This window comes from Perna viridis, chromosome 9 (assembly GCF_037379345.1).
Source record: "Perna viridis isolate PV_CMFRI_1.1 ecotype Kerala chromosome 9, ASM3737934v1, whole genome shotgun sequence".
Lineage (NCBI taxonomy): Eukaryota > Metazoa > Mollusca > Bivalvia > Mytilida > Mytilidae > Perna > Perna viridis.
Window position 1 is genome coordinate 35451186 of NC_142453.1, and position 20644 is coordinate 35471829.

Consider the following 20644-nt stretch of genomic DNA (forward strand, 5'->3'; position numbering starts at 1 on the left):
CTCCCCATGACTATGTCAAATTAAGGTCTGATTTTGGCCATATAGAGGAATTTATATCTAGGTTTTTCTCTTTGCATACCCACCACTTGATTTGTCTTTTTTCATGGTCTTTCACCTTCATTTTCACAATATCTCTCACAGAGAAACATGTTAATGGGGATGTTGGGGTGTGCGGTTCAAGCTCTTTTGGGCCTTAATAGTTACAATATCTCTTGAAGAGAAACATGTTGATGGTGATGTTGGGGTGTGCCATTCAAGCTCTTTTGGGCCCTAATAGTTTCAATATCTCTTGAAGAGAAACATGTTGATGGTGATGTTGGGGTGTGCGGTTCAAGCTCTTTTGGGCCTTAATAGTTCCAATATCTCTCGCAGAGTAACATGTTGATGGGGATATTAGGGTGTGCGGTTCAAGCTCTTTTGGGCCCTAATAGTTCCAATATCTCTTGAAGAGAAATATGTTGGTGGGGATGTTGGGGTGTGCTGTTCAAGCTCTTTTGGGCCCTAATAGTTACAATATCTCTTAAAGAGAAACATGATGATGGGGATGTTAGGGTGTGCAGGTTCAGGCTCTTTTGGGCCTTAATAGATACAGTGCTTTGTTGGTGGGTGCTGTGTATTGATAAACCCTCATTACATTCAACTTCATAAGTATTTAGTTAGGATCACAATTACTGTAGATTCTTAGGTTCAAGGAATGTTGGTTGAGTTCAAACTCATTATGTGCATGTAAAACTCATTAAGTATAATTAGTTGTAAGCAGTTAATTAATTAATCCTTTATCTTCTAAGACAAGCACTTTTTAGGTGGATAATTTATGACTGTTGAAAAATGAACATCATCAGCCTTGGGAGGGATGCTGTTAATGTAATTGAGCTGAAAAAAAAATGCACTATTGTGTCAAGTTCATGCTTTTCATATTAGCTATTTATAGGAATTATAATTCTGCCTACATAAAAAATGAAACCTCAGTAGTAGGTCTTGACTCCCTCTTTTGTTGAAAAATTTTGTAAATTTTGTAAATTTTGCAGAGAATTTTGGCTGGGAACTATTGAAGAATTAATAGCCTAGAACCCCCTTTTTTTCTGAAATCCAGTTGAAATCTCTGGATCCACCCGTGAACCTATACCTCGTAATTAACCTGGGAATTCAATGGTATAATTAAATAACTTGTACAATTCTGCATAAAATTTGAAAGATTTTGTAACCCTAGTGCAGTTGATTATTATTGTATGTGATGAGTTCAAAAAAGACTGATGTAGTGATTAAATAAGTTAGAATATAACTTTGTTGCACTTAAAGTGTTTAAATGTAAAAACAGATCTAGTCAGACATAAAAATGGATGGTTAAATGTTAATCTCTATAGATAGGTTAGTTATATGGTTGCAGGAAATAGCTGTCAATAACTTTATTTTGGAAATTCTTGGATTATTAAAGTGTTGGTACAATTTTTTACTTTCTTGTATTTGTGTGTTTGATATATTTATAATGTTAAGGAGTTTGTTTTTTTTTGTTTTGTTCAGACCAAAGTTTATAAAGATATCACTATCTCCCACTTTCTTGGGGTGAGGGAAGTTGCTATTATCCTGTCTGTCTGTTATAATGCTTGTGCTCCCTATATCTCTTGTATATTTGTATTGAAAAGAAAACTCTTTTTTTTTTCCTGTTCAATAAGGAATAACACTTTATTAATTCGATTTTTTAGTATGAAATCAGAAGTAAAACTTTTTGTTAATACTTTTTTGTTCAGATAATCATGTAGCCTATTGAGATTTCTTGCAATTGATAGTTGAACTATCTCTGACACATGCTTAGTAGGATGAAATATGACTGTCTGCACTTACAAAAATGAAAACTTAAGAAATGTATCATGTATCTGATGGCTGAATGACCAGGTCAAAGGACAGTTTTTTTTTAAATTAATATTCAATCTGTACAATTTTCAAATCATTTGCAATAAAAATGACAATCATGTATTAATATATGAACATACAGTAAAGAATACAGGCTTACCTTTAATTCTTGAACATGGAATTATTGATAAACTTAAATGCAAAATGTATTACTATAATCAGAACCTGTCCATTTGGTTAATATCAGATGATAATTTGTATATAGTATTCAGAGAGGATGTCTTATGATGGTACAAGTTTGTTTATTATAAAGTAGATATCTGGATGTATGCAGGTGCCCTCTTACGAGGAGGCTGTGCTACTCTTTGTGCTGTAGATGAAATAGGACATTGTTTTTTTAATGTGTTTTTTAATAGCTATGTTGGATAATAATGGAGATATATCAAAGGTTAAACTTCTTGGTCAAGTAAGAGTTTCATTAATTTCAGTTGATATTTTGACAGATTCTATTCTAAATCTTAAGGAGCATAGTTGAACATTCGTTGCATTACAACTTGAGGAAAGTCCATCACTGCTTAGTTTCTTTGTTTTTCTCTACTCCACTTTTATTACAGCTGAATTTTCATTAAATTTCATGTAGATATGGACCACCTTATGTTTTTAGTTAACAATTATGGGTTTTGACTAGTTATGTTAATAATTATGCCATGAACTAAAACATTTTTCAGCCAGCTGTCAGATATATTATTGTGCACAACTCCTCCTATATCATTTTGTGGATTTTTATGAATTTTCCAGTAGTAGATGACTATATGGAGATGTACATATTGACATTAAGTTTCTGTTTTTACATGCTGGAGGATGAGATATATTGATCTTGTGCAGGACATTCCTTGTTACTACTAGTCTGGAAGTTATTATGTCTAAATGTGGTTTCCCCTAAACTTAATTATAACAGCTTGGCTCAAGCAATCCAATATTTATGTATATTCTAACAAGAACAGGTCAGCATAAATAACATAAGTTTGACTTGATTCAATCATAATGTGATCCCTTAGTTTACCTTACTGGTGCACCTGGTCCATGCTCCCAGTTTTTAGTGGAGTCCGAGTTGCTCATTTACTTATGTTACTTTGTATGTATGATTTTAGTTACTTTATGTTCTTTGTTGTGTGTGTCTGTTTTCTATGTCTGGTCTTTGTCCCTGGATTACATTCTTTTGATTACCGCTATAACCTTGGTTCCCTTGATTACTCTTTCATACTGAAATTACTTTTTTTATACCTCTCTCTTTTTTTCTTCCAGTTACACGATGCTGTTGAGGATGCCGAGGACCAGAGGAGACAGTTGGCTGCTGCTAAAAAGAAGGCATCAAGACTGGCTGCTGAGATGCAGGACACTAAACTACATCTGGAGGAACAGATGGCTAGAAATAATGACCTGGAGAGAAAACAAAGAAGGTAATCTATATATATATATAGTGATTTCAGTTACTGTAAATTCGAAATTTATTGTGAGCAATTAATATTGCAATTGTGTTATTTTAGTCAATAATGTTTTTTTTTGTAATGTTTTTTTTACCTTATGCTCAACGTCACATACAGCACATTTTCGATTTGAAGCTCTATTTTTTAAACTGTCGGGACTTACCGCTAGAGTTGTCTCTCTTTTATTTAATCGGAAGATAGTTCGCATATATGCATGACGTGATAGTTCCAATGAGTCGTTTATTGGCTGAAATCGTGCGTAACAAATCCTTACGGGAAAATCCTATGCTAATATCCGCCATGTTGGTTTCTACGGGATGATTTGTTTACAAACGAAGTTAGTAAGTTCCCATCGAACTCCGGTGACAATCATCTGCTAAATCGACTTCTCAGTGTTGTACGATGTTTGTGTAGAATAAATCCGAGATATCCGAATTAGCGCTGAAATGCATTCTGGGTTCTTTGGTTTTTGGACAAACCATTTAAACGTAAACAACATCTCCTAGCAACCCAATCACTGTAAACATGGCCGACTTTTGACAATGTAAATATTGGGACCGAGAATTAAAATTTCACTGGAATTTAACGATTCAATGTTCAGGGAGAAGCCGTTTGGCTTAACTAATGAGCAAGTTATTTAAGACAATTTAAACAATGGTAGGTGTCAATACAGTCATAGAAAATATTTTTATTCAAATTTTAACAGTATCTTATTTATGTGCCGCCAAGTATAGTTATGTTCATATTGCATGTTTTGATTATTAAAGCTTCACAATAATTACTGAATTTACTGTTGCTAAATAGCCCTTTTGTGACTTGATAGCATAAAATCATTTAAATTTCTTTTATAAAATAAAACAGTGACTTTTTTATGTACTACCCACACAAACACCATGTATACAACTCAAATAAAAACAAATACATATCTATAAATTCTCCAAAGGATAGATGATAAAAAAATAAACAACGAATAGACTTTAAAAACACACGGTTGCCACTGCATATAATGATGATTAGTACTACAGAATTTCAATCTTAAACTTTAATATGGCCGGTACAAGAAAAGGCAAAAAATTAAGTTATGATTAAAACAAAGCAAAAAAGTAAATCATGACCCTGTAACCCCTTTAGAAATAATTTTTTTTTTTTTTTTTTTTTTAATAAATGTGACTACATGACTCTTTTATCATATTTCTTTCAGGTTTGATTCTGAAGTATCAAAAGTTCATGAAGAGGTCAAGGGTGAAAGGGCAATGAGGGAAAGGTTACAGAGAGAAAAAGATGAACTATTGTCTAAAACATTCACCCTAGAACAAGATCTAACTGTAATTTACTGATAAGACTGTCTTCTATGGTTTCAGATTATCTATAAGCCAACCTTCATAGAGAAAAATGTAAAAGGAAGGAGTGTCTTCTATGGTTTCAGATAATCTATAAGTCAACCTTCATAGAGAAAAATATATAAGGAAGGAGGTTCAGTTAAGAAAAACTTCTGTCAAAAATATACAAAATATGAAAATGAATTATTTTTAAAATGTGTTAGTATATAATACTATGCTTGGAGACTGATACATACCTTATAACTTCAGGAATGACTTATAAATTTGTACTTCTATACAAAATATTGCATTGAAATGAACTTGGTTTTAATGAACCAACCTTACCTCTGTTCTGTTATGACAGTATAAGAGATATCTTTAGTAGTTTGAAAACCTCACCATTACTGTGAAGGTATTCATATTTGCCATTGCTAATTTTCAAGGATTCTTTCAAGTGAACATATTTGTGAATATCAATTTTTTCGTGGTTTTAAAAATTATTAGTGTTGAAACATAACAATTATTAGTACACTGCAAAAAATAATACATAGATGGAAGTTGATTGGATTCTTTTTACAGAGAGTTAAAGTAGACTTAGATGTAGCTACAGAGAGAGCCAATAGATTAGACAGAGAATTAATGGATGTTACCCTAGCTGGTACCAAGTCTGGTGATTCTGAAATCATGTCTCTGAAAAAGGCCAAGAATGAATTAGATGCTAAGGTCAAAGATCAGGAGGAGGAGTTAGATGAACAGGCAGGGCAAATACAACAGTTAGAACAGGTAGTTATCATATATTAAAAATTAGGTCTAAGTTCTTGAGGTCAATTAGCACAAACATTGGAATAGGTAATTAATATCATGATAGATAGCAGTTGAAAGGTCAAGTACAAGACTTAACATAAGTCATGAGTGGAGGTCATTGATCAGAACAGTAAAGTAGATGGCTTCAGCAAGTCGACTTTGGTAGCTAAAATCAGGCCATAGGTCAAAGTAAAGGTTAAGACTAGAAAGCATTTCAGTGAAGTAGTTTAAATAGACAAAAAATTATAATTTTGAAATCCAGCCATAGATCTAGCTAAGCAAAATTCAATAAGTACATGTTAGAGGTAGATGTTAACCATTAATGAAGTAACAAATCACATGTATAGGGAATGATTTGTGACCATAGTTTGATATCTATGTTAGCCAAGAATTAAATTTATATTATATTTTCATGTTTTTGTATTTATATAAAGACATTATAAAATTTAATCAAACAAAATTTCCAACTAAAACATGAATCTAAGATATTCAAATGGTTTTTGAGTCTGCATATTGTTTTAATATAAATTATCATTATCTATATATATATTATTTTTGTAATATTTTTGAATGCTAATTATTTTAGACCAAAATCCGACTAGAAATGAATTATGAGAGAATGAGACAACAACATCAGAAAGAATTAGAGGAAAAAGATGAAGAAATGGAAGAAATGAGATGTGCTACACAGAAAAAGGTGGGTTTCAGTTTCCTGTCCAGAGGTATATTTTAAGCCTGAATTGTTGTAGAATAATTTTGAGTGGTTACAGTGATCGATTTTAAGGGGAAATACTTGCTAAATGCAAGTTGAAATTCAATTTTGCTTGTAGAAATTATTTCCATTTGCTAAATTTTTGCACGTGGAATGCTATATGTCATATAGGTAAAGTCCAGAAATAATCAAAAATAAAAATTTAAATTTAGCATGTGTAAATTTTCAGTACTTGCTAATTTTAGCTAGTGGAAAAAATTCTGAAATTCAATCCGTTTGGTTATTCCTGTTTTCATTAAAGTAATATAGCCCTGAAAAAGTGTATCCCTATTATGCATGAAAGCCAAAAATAGAAATTTCTTACAGGTTTTATTTTTAATTTATTCAAATTTTCATATGCTGTTAATTCAAAAATTATTGCATGCTGTAATTATTATGTTTGTCATACAAGTCAAAAATTGGAATTTGATTTTTGTGATAAGTTTTAAGTAAGTTTATTGCTATTTCAAGTCGTTCACATTCTTTGTAGTATTAAATGGCACAACAATTTCAGAATTTAACAGTGAAGAAGTCCTGTTTAAATGTGTTACTTCCTGCAATAAAAACACCAGATCTTATTGTAATTTCTTGCTTGAGAGTATGATTTCAACATTACAATTTTTCAGGTGAAACACTATGAAAGTCAGATGGAGGAAGAATATGACGAGAAGAAGAAACTAATGCAGGAGAAGAAAGAGTTAGAGAGACAGATCCAGGAACTTAGTGCTGTGGCTAGTAGTAGAGATAGAGGTATGTTGATTGATTGATTGATTATGCCATTTTGTCAACAAGAACAATATCATGGCAAGAGCATTTAACAATCATGGAACATGGGGTTTGTTAGTACATTGTTTATCTGTAACAATGACTTTTATAGTCCTAATTTTCCTCCAATTGAAGGCAGCATTTCACTTTTTCAAATCTAGAATATACCCTTATTATCTTTTAACTATTATTTTACCTCTGATTTTGCCAGTATCCACTTTGTTCACCTGCAAAAACCAGTTTTATTGATAGCTAAGGAAATTGTTTGAAACATAATTTTTAGAATTATATAAGAATTTGTAACATACAAAATGGGATTTTGATCAATATTGACTGTTTTTTAATTGTTTTGGCAGTACTAATGGTAATTAATCCGTCAATCTTGTCTTATTCTGTAGAGGCGTGGCAGGTCTGAGTATTTTGGGGAATAACTCAGATCAGTACATTTATAACACTGGAAATATTTACAATATAAATTATGCAATGTTAAAATGAATGCATGAATGTTATGTTTCAGAATCAGAAAAAAGGCTCAGGAGGGACCTAAGAAAGACAAAAGCTTTATTAAAGGATGCTGAGATAGTTATACAGAAACAAACAGGAGCAGAGGGAATGAAGTCGACCATTAGACAACTCAGAAATACTGTAAGTTTTGTCTTTAATGGACAGTAATTATATGTTATGTTTAGAAATTCTCAATTTCCCATACATCTTCTTGTTTGAAATACTGTCAATGTTGTCCTGTTGTCATTAGTTATACAGCTGTTGACACATTTCTTCTATATCTGATCATACACCCTTTTGAAGTAGATTCATTTTAAATTCTCATTTTATACCCCTTCTAGAATAATGGTCTCACTTTGTCCATTGATCAATATGTTTGTTCACACTTTCAATAACAGATTTTGCGACTTCTTCTGCCTTGGCAAAACAGTTTAATATTTATTATTATTTAGATAGCACCGTCCACAAAATTTGAAATATTTGTTGAAAATAGCAACAAATAATGGAGGAAATCTATATAATAAATAGGATAATCAATTGGTTATTGTGAAGAACCAAAATATGATCACTTGCGTCAAGAACGCATTAAGATTATATCTTGTGTGGAACAAGTTCTCCACACTCGTTAAATCAAGGGTTCTTCAGCAATTGTGATCATATTTTGGTTATTCACTCCTTCCAGTTAATTATCCTATTAGTAAAAGGCTTCTGTATTATGACTTATGTCTCTCTTACTTAGATTACCAGTACATGCTTCCTGTTTATACTGTGAATTATGATTTTTCTTGAATGATAATTTTGAATAGATTTATTTCAAGTTCTTTTCTTTAACTTCAGCTTGATGATAAAGAGTTTACCTGTTCAGCTGCTGTAAAAGCCAAGAAAACAATGGAACTTGAGATAGAAGATCTACAGCAACAGTTAGAGGACTTATCTAAGGCCAAAACTGAGGTGATTTATTTTACTATATATTACAACAGGTAGAGGACTTATCTAAGGCCAAAACTGAGGTGATTTATTTTACTATATATTGCAACTGAAGTGATTTATTACTTTCACAAAGTTGTCTACCATTATGATTTAGGAATAAGGCTGGTGATTGTTAAGGCCATCTCATGCCTTACAATTGTCAAATTCCTCTGAAATAAAAGTATGAATAAAAGTACAAGTAGATCCTACTGATATTTATCCATAATATGGGTGCTTTCTGTCAAGGAAATCAGCTGGTTACTAGTCTTTACTTCAAATTAATCTTTTTGGTATTCACCTGACTTTTTTTGATCTGAAATGGTAGACAAATCTGCTTCCAAATGCTGCAGGTTAGATCAAAATGACAAAAGAATTTCTACATTATAAATGGAATTTCATGTGAGTAGGTGTCTACCTATTTCTGGTAATGAAATCATTATTGCAATTAAATTTGGTTTTAGATGTTTGGCTTTATAGTTGAGAGATTTTTAGGACACTTTGGCCTCATAATGTTACTTAGGTTTGTGTCAGAAAGTTAAAAAATGAATCAAAATGAGGTAGCCATATTTTGTTGTATTTTAAAACAATTAAAAAAGGATAACTTGTTTATATGGGAAGATTTTACTCAGTAGGGAGAAAATTAATTAATGTGTATTGTATTAATCTTGATGTTTGCAACATGGAAGAAAAATTATGGCTAAAAATGAGAATATATTTATTACATGTACATGTATTTGTATACAGTTCTGAATTTTATTTTAGGCTGAAAGTAAGAATTTAGCATTCCTGAGAGAAAAGGCTGATTTACAAAGCCGTGTGGAGGAAAATGAGGAAGACCTGACTGATATCATGAAGAAATATAAGGCAGTCATACAACAGGTATACATTAATTTATAGTTACATTTTATGTGCATACCATTAAAGTACTCTAATCTTATTGGATATTCAGCCTGATTTTTCATTAGTTGATGAAACACAGTTATATAGATAGGCCACGCCTACAATTAAGTGGACTACTTTTATTGTTCCCTGTGTATTGCCTATTTTTTTATGATATCTAAACTAAAATAGACAAAAAAATAGAAAAGCATATGAAATGTAATTATGAGAATTAAATGCTTTATTTTTTATGTTTCATCGTCGTGTAAATTTGTTGGTTGCTCACACATTTTGTACATGAAGCACCAGCGTCCTTCATTTAAAATGTGCTGAGGTCAACTCTTTTACACAGCTACATGTATAAAACATTAAAAATTCAATTCTTTATGAAAAATTATAAAAAATGTAAAGCAGTGATTAGGTACAAATGTTTTGATGTGTTATTGCTATTTAAATTGTTTTGTTTCAACAGTTCTGATTGGTTCTTGTCCATAACTGAAATCTTTTGTAATTAAGGATATTCATTAATTATTATTGATGAATAAGAATTAATTTTGTTAGTCTCTTTGCAGTTATGAATATTCATTGTTGAAAAATAATTTTGATAGTTTGTTGTGTGAAGACTATTTTGGTTTTTTGTTTCAGCAATCAGTGGACCAAATCTCAATGACTGATAACTTAAAACATATAGAAGAATTAACAGCCGAGAGAGACAAATACAGACAAGAGGTAAGGATCATGTTTTGTTTTAATTATACCGTGCTAAACTAGTGTGTGGTATGTTGGAATCACCTTGTTTATCCATCTATCATTCTTATTTGTCATTTCATCTGTCCGTCCAATTTTTGTGGCAATTTTCTGGCTCAAAATAAACAGATTGATTACAATATGAAAATAGGAGATGTATGATTGCCAATGAGATAATCATCCACCAAATACCAAGCAACAAACTTTTAAACTGCTACTGGTCACCATACAGTCTTCATCGGTGAGCAAAACCCAGAACCATAAAACAAGCTGTAATAGGCCCTAAAATAAATGTGCAACCATACATCAAGGACAAAATCAACCTTAGCAATACAAAAAAACATAAAACGAATAACATGTTTGGTATGTTCAAAGTTGTTTTTAATTTGTCTTATTAAGAAGTTTTGAAATGAATTTTTTTTTTACAGAGTAATTGTAATATTAAAATTTAATAGCTGTCTTTTGTCATGTTTATATGGGGTTTCTTGCCAGAATAAAATCTTATATTGTTATTTAACCATGGTACTTGAATATTTCCTTTTTTGAGAGGGGCAATCATACAGCAGAACACAGATATAGATTAATGATACTAATCTATGTTACTGTATCAAAACCAGTGTTTTGCCCGGGTTAATACTTTATGAATTATACTGAAACCGTTGTCATTGTTTTAGGCGGACCAGTTACAAACAAGATTGAAAGATTTAGAAGAAAATAGTATAGAAAAAACTGTAAAAATACGATTAGAAGCTAAAATTAGAGAATTAGAAAATAAATTGGAATTGGAGTCTACAACTAAACATAGATTAGAGGTAAGTAATGTTATTACATCTTTATTGTCTTGATCATGCATAGCCACCCTTTGGTTGACCTTATCATTTGTGGTCAGACTCTGGTTGACCTTAATGGGTGTAGCCACCCAATGGTTGACCAGAAAGGGCGGTGCCAGTCACTGCTTGGCATGACTGGGATGGCAGGCCATTGGTTGACCAGAAAGGGCGGCGCCAGCCACTGCTTGGCATGACTGGGATGGCAGGCCATTGGTTGACCAGAAAGGGCGGTGCCAGCCACTGCTTGGCATGACTGGGATGGCAGGCCATTGGTTGACATGACTGGGATGGCAGGCCATTGGTTGACATGACTGGGATGGCAGGCCATTGGTTGGCATGACTGGGATGGCAGGCCATTGGTTGACATGACTGGGATGGCAGGTCATTGGTTGACCTGATATTTGTAATCAGAATCTATTTGACATGTATAGCCGAGTCTGATTGGTCTAATTTGGTTGTGGTCAGTCAGTGGGTGACCAGAGAGTGCATGGCCAGACTGAGATTGACTGGTCGTGGGACATTCCATCAGATTAGGTCCAACAGTCTTGTATCTGGAAATGACCATTTAGACAAGGTTTATTAGTCTTTAAAAAAAGCCCTTTCTTTTAGTATGGGTTTTATAGTGAAATACTAATCATTGATATGAAATATACAATTGTAACCAAGTCATCACATCTAGTTGGTGTATTTGCTTATTAAAAATCATTCAGATATTTTAATTATAACACTGTAAACCTATATTTTTCATAGTCGCTGATTTGTGTGGATTCTGTCAAGTGAACATATTGGGGGATGTCAGTTGTCACGGTTTAAAAAAAATGATGGGCCTTTTATAATGTTAAATATCAATTTCATCAGTGCTTTTTTTCTGCACTTCATTGTCCACGGCAAAAATAGCAAAATTAGTAAGTTTGCAGTATTTATTTATATTTTATGAAAAAGTAAACAATTCAAGCAAAACATGCAATATAAGTTTTGATGTGCACACTTATAAGTAGCTGTCTTTGTAAGAATCATGCAAAATCTGAAAAATGTGATACACCCTCAGAAAAGTTTACAAATGTTTATTTTTGTATTTAAGTTGTTTTATGGGTCTATACTATGAAATGAGTAATTATTCATTCCAATCTGCCTGCTTTTAGGAGATAATCAACATTGAAAATCCAGTAGATTCTATTGTAATTGAGCATCATTTACAGAGTTATCTCCCTTAATTTTGAAATGTACAGTGCATTCTATATAATTTTTATCTCCTAAGAGCACAGGTTATATGAAAAACCACATGTTTTTTTCTGTTTACTATGACATTTCAAACAAAATATCAAAAATAAAAATATGTAGACTTTTTTCCCATGAATCACAAATTGCATGATTCTTAGCTGGAGTGCTACTTAATACAGTATAGTTAAGATTCTTTTTTTTGTAGGTTAATATTAATAGATATAAGGAACAGATAGAAAAACAGAATGAAGAGAGTAATACACTCACCTTTTCTAAAACCCAAGCAGAAGACAATCTAAAACGTGCCCAGAGACAGCTTAGAGAGCTACGTGAAGAATTCTCAGATGTTCAGAAAAGGGAGCTTGAGTGCAGTCATAAAAATACAGAACTAGTAAGTATTAGGTGTACTGGTTTATAATCTTGCTTTTGAGGGGTTAGAAGTCTTAAGTTCTTACATGTAATGTGAAAAAAATTAGTTAAGCAATATTCTTCTAGTTTTTGCTTGTTATCCCTTTGAAAAAAATTAAAGACAAATGAGTCTGCTTGAAACAAAATCATTCTTATGTATTGATCTGCTATGTAAATGGAAATTTTCTTCGTCCTAATTTTTATTTTTTTTTTTGTGGAAAATCTATGAGACAAATATTTTGCAAGGGAAGGGTAGGGGTTTCACTCCTAAAATTTCTATTAGGCAAGTGTGCAAAGTTAGTTTGAAATCAGGACATCCATGCTTAGTTGGAAATCACCATTGTTGTAATTGAAAGAGTATTAGAATCTTGCAAAATTTTGAACTCTTCTAATCCACATTTTTTTCTCTCATTTAGGAAAACAAAGTCGTAGAACTAGAAACTGATTATCAACAGAATCACTCAGATCTGAAGTTAGCTTTTAAACGTATTTCTGATCTCCAAGCTGCGTTACAGGAGGATGTTGATAGTGACGACAGTTTAATGTCAGACAGGTTGGTGTCTCCATGCAGGAGTTCATGGTTTTAGCAAGTTGTTGGAATTTATAAATTACTAATTTTACCCCAGTTAGCATCATTGGCATACAGTAAATATTATTCAATTTGAACATCAGACCTCCCAAAGTAAAAACTCCCTGGCCTCTTATTATGATGCCACATTCCCAATTTTCATTGACATATCATTAAAATACAAATACAAATTTACATTTTAAAATTTTATTGAGACCCAAGTATTTTACTTTGAACGGTCAAAGGATGTTTGAATTACCTAGTTATTCCAGATGAATGTAGGAAAAAGAAATTTTTTTTGGAAATCATTGATGTTTACTCAATATTTCTTTTACTGCACAGTTGACAGCAGTTAGTCGTTATGATATGGTAATACGTTGTATATATTACATAATATTTTCAATTCTAATGTAATAATTGCAGAAGTTAAATGATGAACTGTTTTGTAAACTTATGGGTTGTCCACACAAAGTATCTCATGTCTATTTCTGTTATATGACATTGAAATTTATTGATTTAATTAAAAATCTATCAGTTGATTTAATTGGAAATTGACTATGTTATTATGTATCAAGATAAGACAGTAAAATCCCAATATAAGTAAAGCCATCCAATAAATTTCTTGGATTTTAGAAACCCCCTCATCTTTTTTGAGGCTGCTTCATTACTAATTTTTGTTACCAGAACATTACAATAAGAACAAAAAGACCCCCTTCATCATTTTGTCTTGTAATGAGCTGTGAGAAAAGCATTCTCCTCAGGTTGTTTTTGCCTGCTTCAAAATATAATTTTGCAATTGTTAATTCCTGAAGTCAATCAACAGAATTAAATCACAACCACATGCAGTAAATTAATACATTAAAATATCCTGGTTATCAATTAGACTTACTTGCATCATGACACAAGTTATTTTTCCCTCTCACTGGAATCTTGTATTACCATTTATGTTTTAACCTTTGACTTTCCTTAGCATCATGTTGAGTTTGGTATGAAGTTTTTGCATGTGTAATTTCAGTGATGGTGATTCCGATGAAGATGAAGACTTACTAAATCCCACATCATATCAGTCACCAAGAACTGTATCATTATCGTCAACCAGTTCACATGAAATTTCTAGTCTACAATTTTCAAATTTAGATGAATCTAGTAGTAAGTATGATATGATATATTTATAAATTATCTTTAAGTCATGAAAATTTATCCGGGTCATAATGTTTTGCTTGCTGAACACATTAATTAGAAATTATTGATAGAAAACAAAGAAGCTCATCTTCATACATTTACCTAAATAACATCATTGTGAACTCACATGTATTTAAAATTTGCAATCTTTTTGACTAAACTTGCATGCCTAGTCTTTTTGACAGTCTCAATCTGTACTGTTTTTTTTCATTTTGTTTTATTTTATTTTATTTATTTTTTTTTTTTTTTTTTTGAGTTTTGGTCTATAGCTCAAGGTCACAAAGGAGTCATACTTTTTTGAAGGGCATGTCAGTGTGATTCACATTATATTGACCTTGAACATATGTTACATTTATTGTTCATAATTGAGACATTACAATTAAGCTTTAAGAATTACATTGTCATGAATCAACTGCTTCATTGAAGTTAGAAAAAAGACAACTTTAAATTAGAGGTTGATCAACAACAGTTCATCTTAATGTAGTATACTTTATGTATATAAATTTGATGAAATGAAACTTTAAAATTTTTTTTGTAAATTTGATATAGCTCACTGATAAAAAGTAAGTTACAAGTACCTTTGCCATTTTTGCTATTTGACAGATTTATAATTCTACAATTTGGCTAGCTTATGTGTGTGTGTGTGTGTGTGTGTGTGTGTATGTGTGAAATAGCTGCTTTCATTTTCTCATTCAACATATTTTATGCTAATAATATTTTAACCTTTACTGGTTTTCAGGCTATTTTATTATTTACATTTTTTCAATGTGTTATCTGTGTGTTTTTGTTGATATAATATAGAACTAATCCTACAGCAATAAGTTGTTTACTTAACCTTCACACATTTATCATCTTTATGTTGAATTATTTATACTTTCATTGTATTATGTATATAGTACTTTGGTATATGTGTATTTCAGGTAGTAAACTTTAGGTATAATTTGTAGTCTACTTAGAGTTTATTTTCTGTAATTTGTTCAAAGTTAATTATACTCACCCACCTTTCAAATTAGTACCTAGGATTACTTTTAACTATTTTTTACAATTTTTTTCAAGTAAATGTATTCCTTGTATCAGTTTTCACATTAAAAAATAATAAGTGTTTCATAGTTAAAAAGTGAATTTTTCTGACCCTTTTTCTTTTTTAATTTTATGCTTATTTGTATAGAAAAATTTCGGAAAAAGTATTAATCAATTAAATACAGAATGACGAAAGGTCAAAATTTTAGATTCAAATAAAATGATCAATCCAAACACTTACGATATTTTTGATGTGCTATATATTGGTCGTAGTAGTAAATTTTTTAATGTATAATATTTCAGGTCATGGGGTGTTTGTATGACATTTTGTATGAAGGTATTTTTTTGGGGTGGACTGGTGTATGAATGAAAACATGGTGGTCATACGTATATGGTCAAGATTGATTAAAATCAAATCTTTCATTTCGCTCTGTTCTTCATCTTGTCAGACTTAACACTATACATGTACTGTGCATTGGAGGTTGTGTCAGGGGTTGTCATGGATACATAAAGCCTAGTGATAATATTGGCTAAATTTGGAAATTTGGATTAATGGTATATAATCTTGTATGTAATCTTGCATTTGTAGATAAAATAATTATTCTATAGAGGATAACAATAAAACTGTTCAAATAGTGTAATTTTGAACAGAAACACCATATCCACTCTTTGATTGTACCAATTGGATATCATGATGGTGTTTTTGAAAGGTCATATGCAGGAAATATTGCAACTTTTGTTTTGAAAAATACTTGAAAAAAAATATGTGTAGGAATAGTCCACTAATTAAAATTGATGGAAATTTTGTTATATGAGTTAAATGAATCTGATAATATGCCATACATGGAAAGAATATGGTTGTTGTTTTAGTTTGAAAACCATGTGATTTTGTGCATTTGATATACAGAAAATACATATAGCCATATTGATCTTAAACATGAAAAAGAAAGTTATAAAACATGAAAACATATGTTGCAATTTTTTTCTGTGAATGGTTTAGGAATGTGTTTATATTTACCTCTGAGGTCATTTTCAGTGTTTGATCTTTATTTTATTTTATTTTTTTTTGATTTGGTAAGATCTATAGGAGCTCTGTTGGAAGATTTGATTTTATTATTTAGATTGAATGGATTTGTGTTTTATGCTGGGTTTACAGGTTATATCTAGATAAAACATTTTACCAGTAGTTTGAAACATTAAATATTAGCATTTAGACAAGAGGTGTTCAAGCTATTTTAACACAGTGGGTACATCAAAAACACTTTAAACAAAAACTTTTTTCAGGAAATATTTGTCAAATGTGATTTTATTAGTAGTTTTTTGGTTGATATGTCTTTTTTTAAATATATCATAAATAATACTTTGACATCTGAAAGGGATAATTAAGCAGAACATTTTGTGTAATTAAAGATGCATGTGAACCTAGCATTAATTTGGTTTAAAGAGTTGTTGTTCATTCTAAAAAGTGTCATTGCAATATTTAAGTATATCCTGACTAGCAAATCAGATAAGTTTTATAAACAGAAAAGTGCTTGCAACACTGGAACTTAAAAAGAATCTGCTACTGACAATTTGTAGAAGTTTTTTAAAACAAAGCATTAATTTGTAGGATCTAACTCTTCATATTCATAGAACTGATGTTTGATAGAACCAGTTACAGACACATTTGAATGCATAACACTATCAGCCAGTTGAGAAAAATGGAAGAAATCTTATACATAAATCTATGGGCAGTCCATGACTTTATCATGACTGTCAAATTGAAAGACATGCATTTATTAATAGTAATTAAAGTTCCTATAATTGACTGGTTAAATGTGTTATGCATTGAAGTCCTATGGTACACTATATATATATATATATAGTATTAGTAATGATTGAATTTGTTTATGGACAATATATTGGTTGTTGAAGATCAGCACATATTACTAACTGAAAGGTTGGGTTTACATCACTGTTGGGTCTAGGTCATTCTATGGTAGATGTTAATGATGAGCATATACTTATATGATTTACTCTTCTTTGATTGTTCTCTTTCTTTTTTTCTTTTTTTTTTTTGGGGGGGGGGTGGGGGTGCAAATTTATTTTGTTAACACTGTTTGTGTTGATCAACATGTAGCTAAACAGTTTTTGATAAACAATTTATGTTCAAAAATTTAAAACTGAGCTATGACCTTAGTTAAAAAAATTGCTGAATTTTATCTGAGGGAACACTTAAAACATGCTGTTAATATACTAATCAAAGGACAAATATGCCAACTGTTCACCTGCATAGGGAATAAAAAAAATGTCAAATATTCACATAAAATGTAATGTATAGATTTCCTGTAAAATTAGTGCAACCATTGAATTTAATTTCATGCAAATAAAAACAAAACAAAACAAAACAAATAATAAAAAATTGTGAAATTAAAATTAGATTGTATATCACTCTGTTGCCTGGAGATGCTCATGTCTAAAGGAAGTTAGTACCTAGAAGAAGTGTCATTGGTGAATGTTGAATATACTTGCTTTTAACACTTTATGCATATAATTTTATTTTTACTTTTCAGGTTATGCTTGACACAACTTTAAATAAGAGAATCAAAAAACCATGGGCAAAGTGCAAATTACTCCAATCCTTGGAAGCTTGCTACAAAAGGGACATTAGACTGCAGGGGAATGAAACATTGACTTATGTGTATTCTGCCACATGTTGGTGCTGCTACTGTTATTATGATGTTATAAACTTAAATGGTTACACTTTATTTGTTAGATGACTTTAATGTAGTTAAATTTAAGAATTACTGTTATTTGAGGAGAATTTTTACTTATTATTCACAGTTCATAGTTGCATGGTTTTACTTGTTTTGGAATGACTTACACATTATATTAAGATGACCTCTGGGTCAACAACATGGTTATATATATATATTCATGATATACCCTAATACCAATTATATATCCTCACAGATACAAATCTTTAGCAATGTGTCATATCTTGTAAAGGTATATTAGCAAAACATATAAAATAATTTTACAAGTCCCCCCAAAGAAATACCATTGTATTGCAGTTTTGCCTCTAATAAGCCAGATAGGAATTACATTGTAGATATCAGTTTGTGGAGTAAACTGAAACTTTTAATTTGACTCAGCTATTTACTTTAGTTAAAAAAATGATGACATTGGCATTAGAAAGAACAGTAATGTGTATATTTAATGTTTTACTGCATACAACAGTCATAGGAACAGAACGATTGATTTTCTGTCAGGAGGCCTGGGGTTTTAAGGCAGGCTAGATATAGTTTTTTGCTGGCCTTGTAGGCCAGTTTTTTCCCTAATAGTGATAAAATCAATACTTTTTTTTTTTAAAATCTTATTTTTCCAATTGGCAAATGGAGGGCCATATAAGTTTTGTTCACTCCAGCTGCAAGCTAGAATAGTAATTCTTTTTACAAATAAAAATGGATAATCTAGGCCTAGCAACCCAGAAAACTAGGCCTAGCAACCCGGATAATCTAGGCCTAGCAACCCAGATAATCTAGGCCTATCAACCCGGATAATCTAGGCCTAGCAACCCGGAAAATCAAATGGTCCATGCCTTATAATCAGAAAAATTAATTTCATTACTAGTAGTTTTGTATTGAGTATAATTGTTGACTTTAATCATTGGTTTCTTTATTAATACACATTTAACTGATACAGTGGACCAGCATTTATTCCTTATCTATACTAGAGGCACTTACTAGTGTGAAACTCTAGAAATGTCCATGCTGTTAGCAGCCATGTTGAATTATGATTTTGTTTTATTTAGTTGCCCTATAAGAAATAATGGATTAATTTGTTGCTTGCGTTTATCTTTAGTTGACACAAGGCTATTTTTGTCTTCCGTTTCCTGTGATATCTTATTTTTGCCATATTGACATATAAATTGAATTTTTCCAACTGCATCTATAATAGACTGAACACATAATACAGATGTAAATGCATCATATACATAATAAAATGTAATTAAATCTGTCTCTAATAAAACCCTATAAATAGAGAATTGAAATGGTATATCCTTTTGCATAAATTAGATGTGCCTAGCTCCCATGTAGATTTGACCTTTACAATAAATTTGATTGTCTCAATATTTCTTAGACCTGATTTCCATCTGATTTAACAAAAATTTGCTTCTTCAGATTGGTATTTTACTCTTGCAGTTTCTTATTTAATTGTTTACATGTATTTACTGAGGAATTTGCATTTTTTTCTCTTTTGGTTAGGTCTGATTTCTTCTAATGTTTGTTGATTTGATTTGTCAATAAAGTCCAAGTATTCATTTGAATATAAAACTTTTTTATTGCAACACTTTTAACTAGTAATTATAACAGTATGTACAAACTTCAGTTCTTAAGGATTTTGTAGAGACACATTTAAAGGCATTCAATGATGATGCAGTAAAAGGTCTTTAATGTTAAACAAATATCATTTGTATATTTTTTTAATTTGTAGGGATGCATGCATTTCATTTTTTATTGTTGCCTTTTTACAAATTGAAATTGTTCAAATTTTATCAATTAGCTGAATGGGAAGATATTTGATGTACATATCCCTAAATTAGCAGACAACCAAGTTTTTAGTTTAAAGTTCAAAATTCTACAATTAAATACAACATTAATTAATGTATGATATTCATTTGCACAATTTTTATTGCTCAAGCAGATACCAAATTTAATCATGATGATTTGCATCAATGCATTTTCATGTCTGATGATGTTGCATATTCATTAAGTTTTTTTCATCAATGTTCATACATGGAATAGCCATAATCTACATATTCATAGAACTCATTTGCATAAATATTCATAACTGCCAGTATTTATTTGTTGCTTATTTATCTAGAACAATATGTTTTTATTATGAAGAAATAAAATATAATGACCTACTGAATTTATTTTGTTTGTTATGTAAAAGGCTCACTCTGTAATAATTGTTATCTCCTGTGAATTTAATTATTTACAATATTTTGTTACAATATTTTGTTACAATATTTGCAAAGAAGATTGCAATAATCTTAGCCAACAAATGCAATATTCGTTGCAATAACCAAAATAATTCACATTTGTATAAAAAGGTTGTAAATATAAAACAATGCTTCTGAGCAAATAGCCAATGCAAAAAAAAACAATAACTAGATGCTAATTAGTATTTTGTTCCTTTGAAAATTATTAGTTGGTCATATTATGTTATAGCACTGTTACAATTTATATTGATGTGTTGTCATCATCATGAGACACTTGGTTTTCATGCTGTAAATTGAATATTAGTGTTTTTATCTTACAACATAGATGGAAACCCCACAAAAGGAAGATTTG

At 30.9% G+C, this 20644-nt stretch overlaps 1 protein-coding gene across 19 annotated transcripts in view; it reads left to right on the top strand.

The window, feature by feature from the left end:
• The window catches only part of LOC148607989 (unconventional myosin-XVIIIa-like), a 70931-nt gene extending 50712 nt beyond the window's left edge, over nt 1–20219 (top strand). For 13 of the 19 annotated variants that reach the window (XM_088544972.1, XM_088544977.1, XM_088544978.1 and 10 more), the window contains 14 exons: nt 3157–3311; nt 4540–4663; nt 5237–5440; nt 6048–6158; nt 6839–6962; nt 7495–7622; nt 8319–8432; nt 9213–9329; nt 9975–10058; nt 10751–10888; nt 12333–12518; nt 12952–13088; nt 14119–14252; nt 17858–20219. In XM_088544972.1, coding sequence (XP_088401098.1) covers nt 3157–3311; nt 4540–4663; nt 5237–5440; nt 6048–6158; nt 6839–6962; nt 7495–7622; nt 8319–8432; nt 9213–9329; nt 9975–10058; nt 10751–10888; nt 12333–12518; nt 12952–13088; nt 14119–14252; nt 17858–17868 — 1767 coding nt within the window. In that variant the 3' untranslated portion in view covers nt 17869–20219. Of the gene's footprint in view, nt 1–3156; nt 3312–4539; nt 4664–5236; nt 5441–6047; nt 6159–6838; nt 6963–7494; nt 7623–8318; nt 8492–9212; nt 9330–9974; nt 10059–10750; nt 10889–12332; nt 12519–12951; nt 13089–14118; nt 14253–14834; nt 14849–15608; nt 15643–17857 lie in introns of those variants that run through there. The other 6 variants (XM_088544974.1, XR_015915113.1, XR_015915114.1 and 3 more) reach the window with 6 other exon arrangements.
• The last annotated feature ends 425 nt before the right edge of the window (nt 20220–20644 follow it).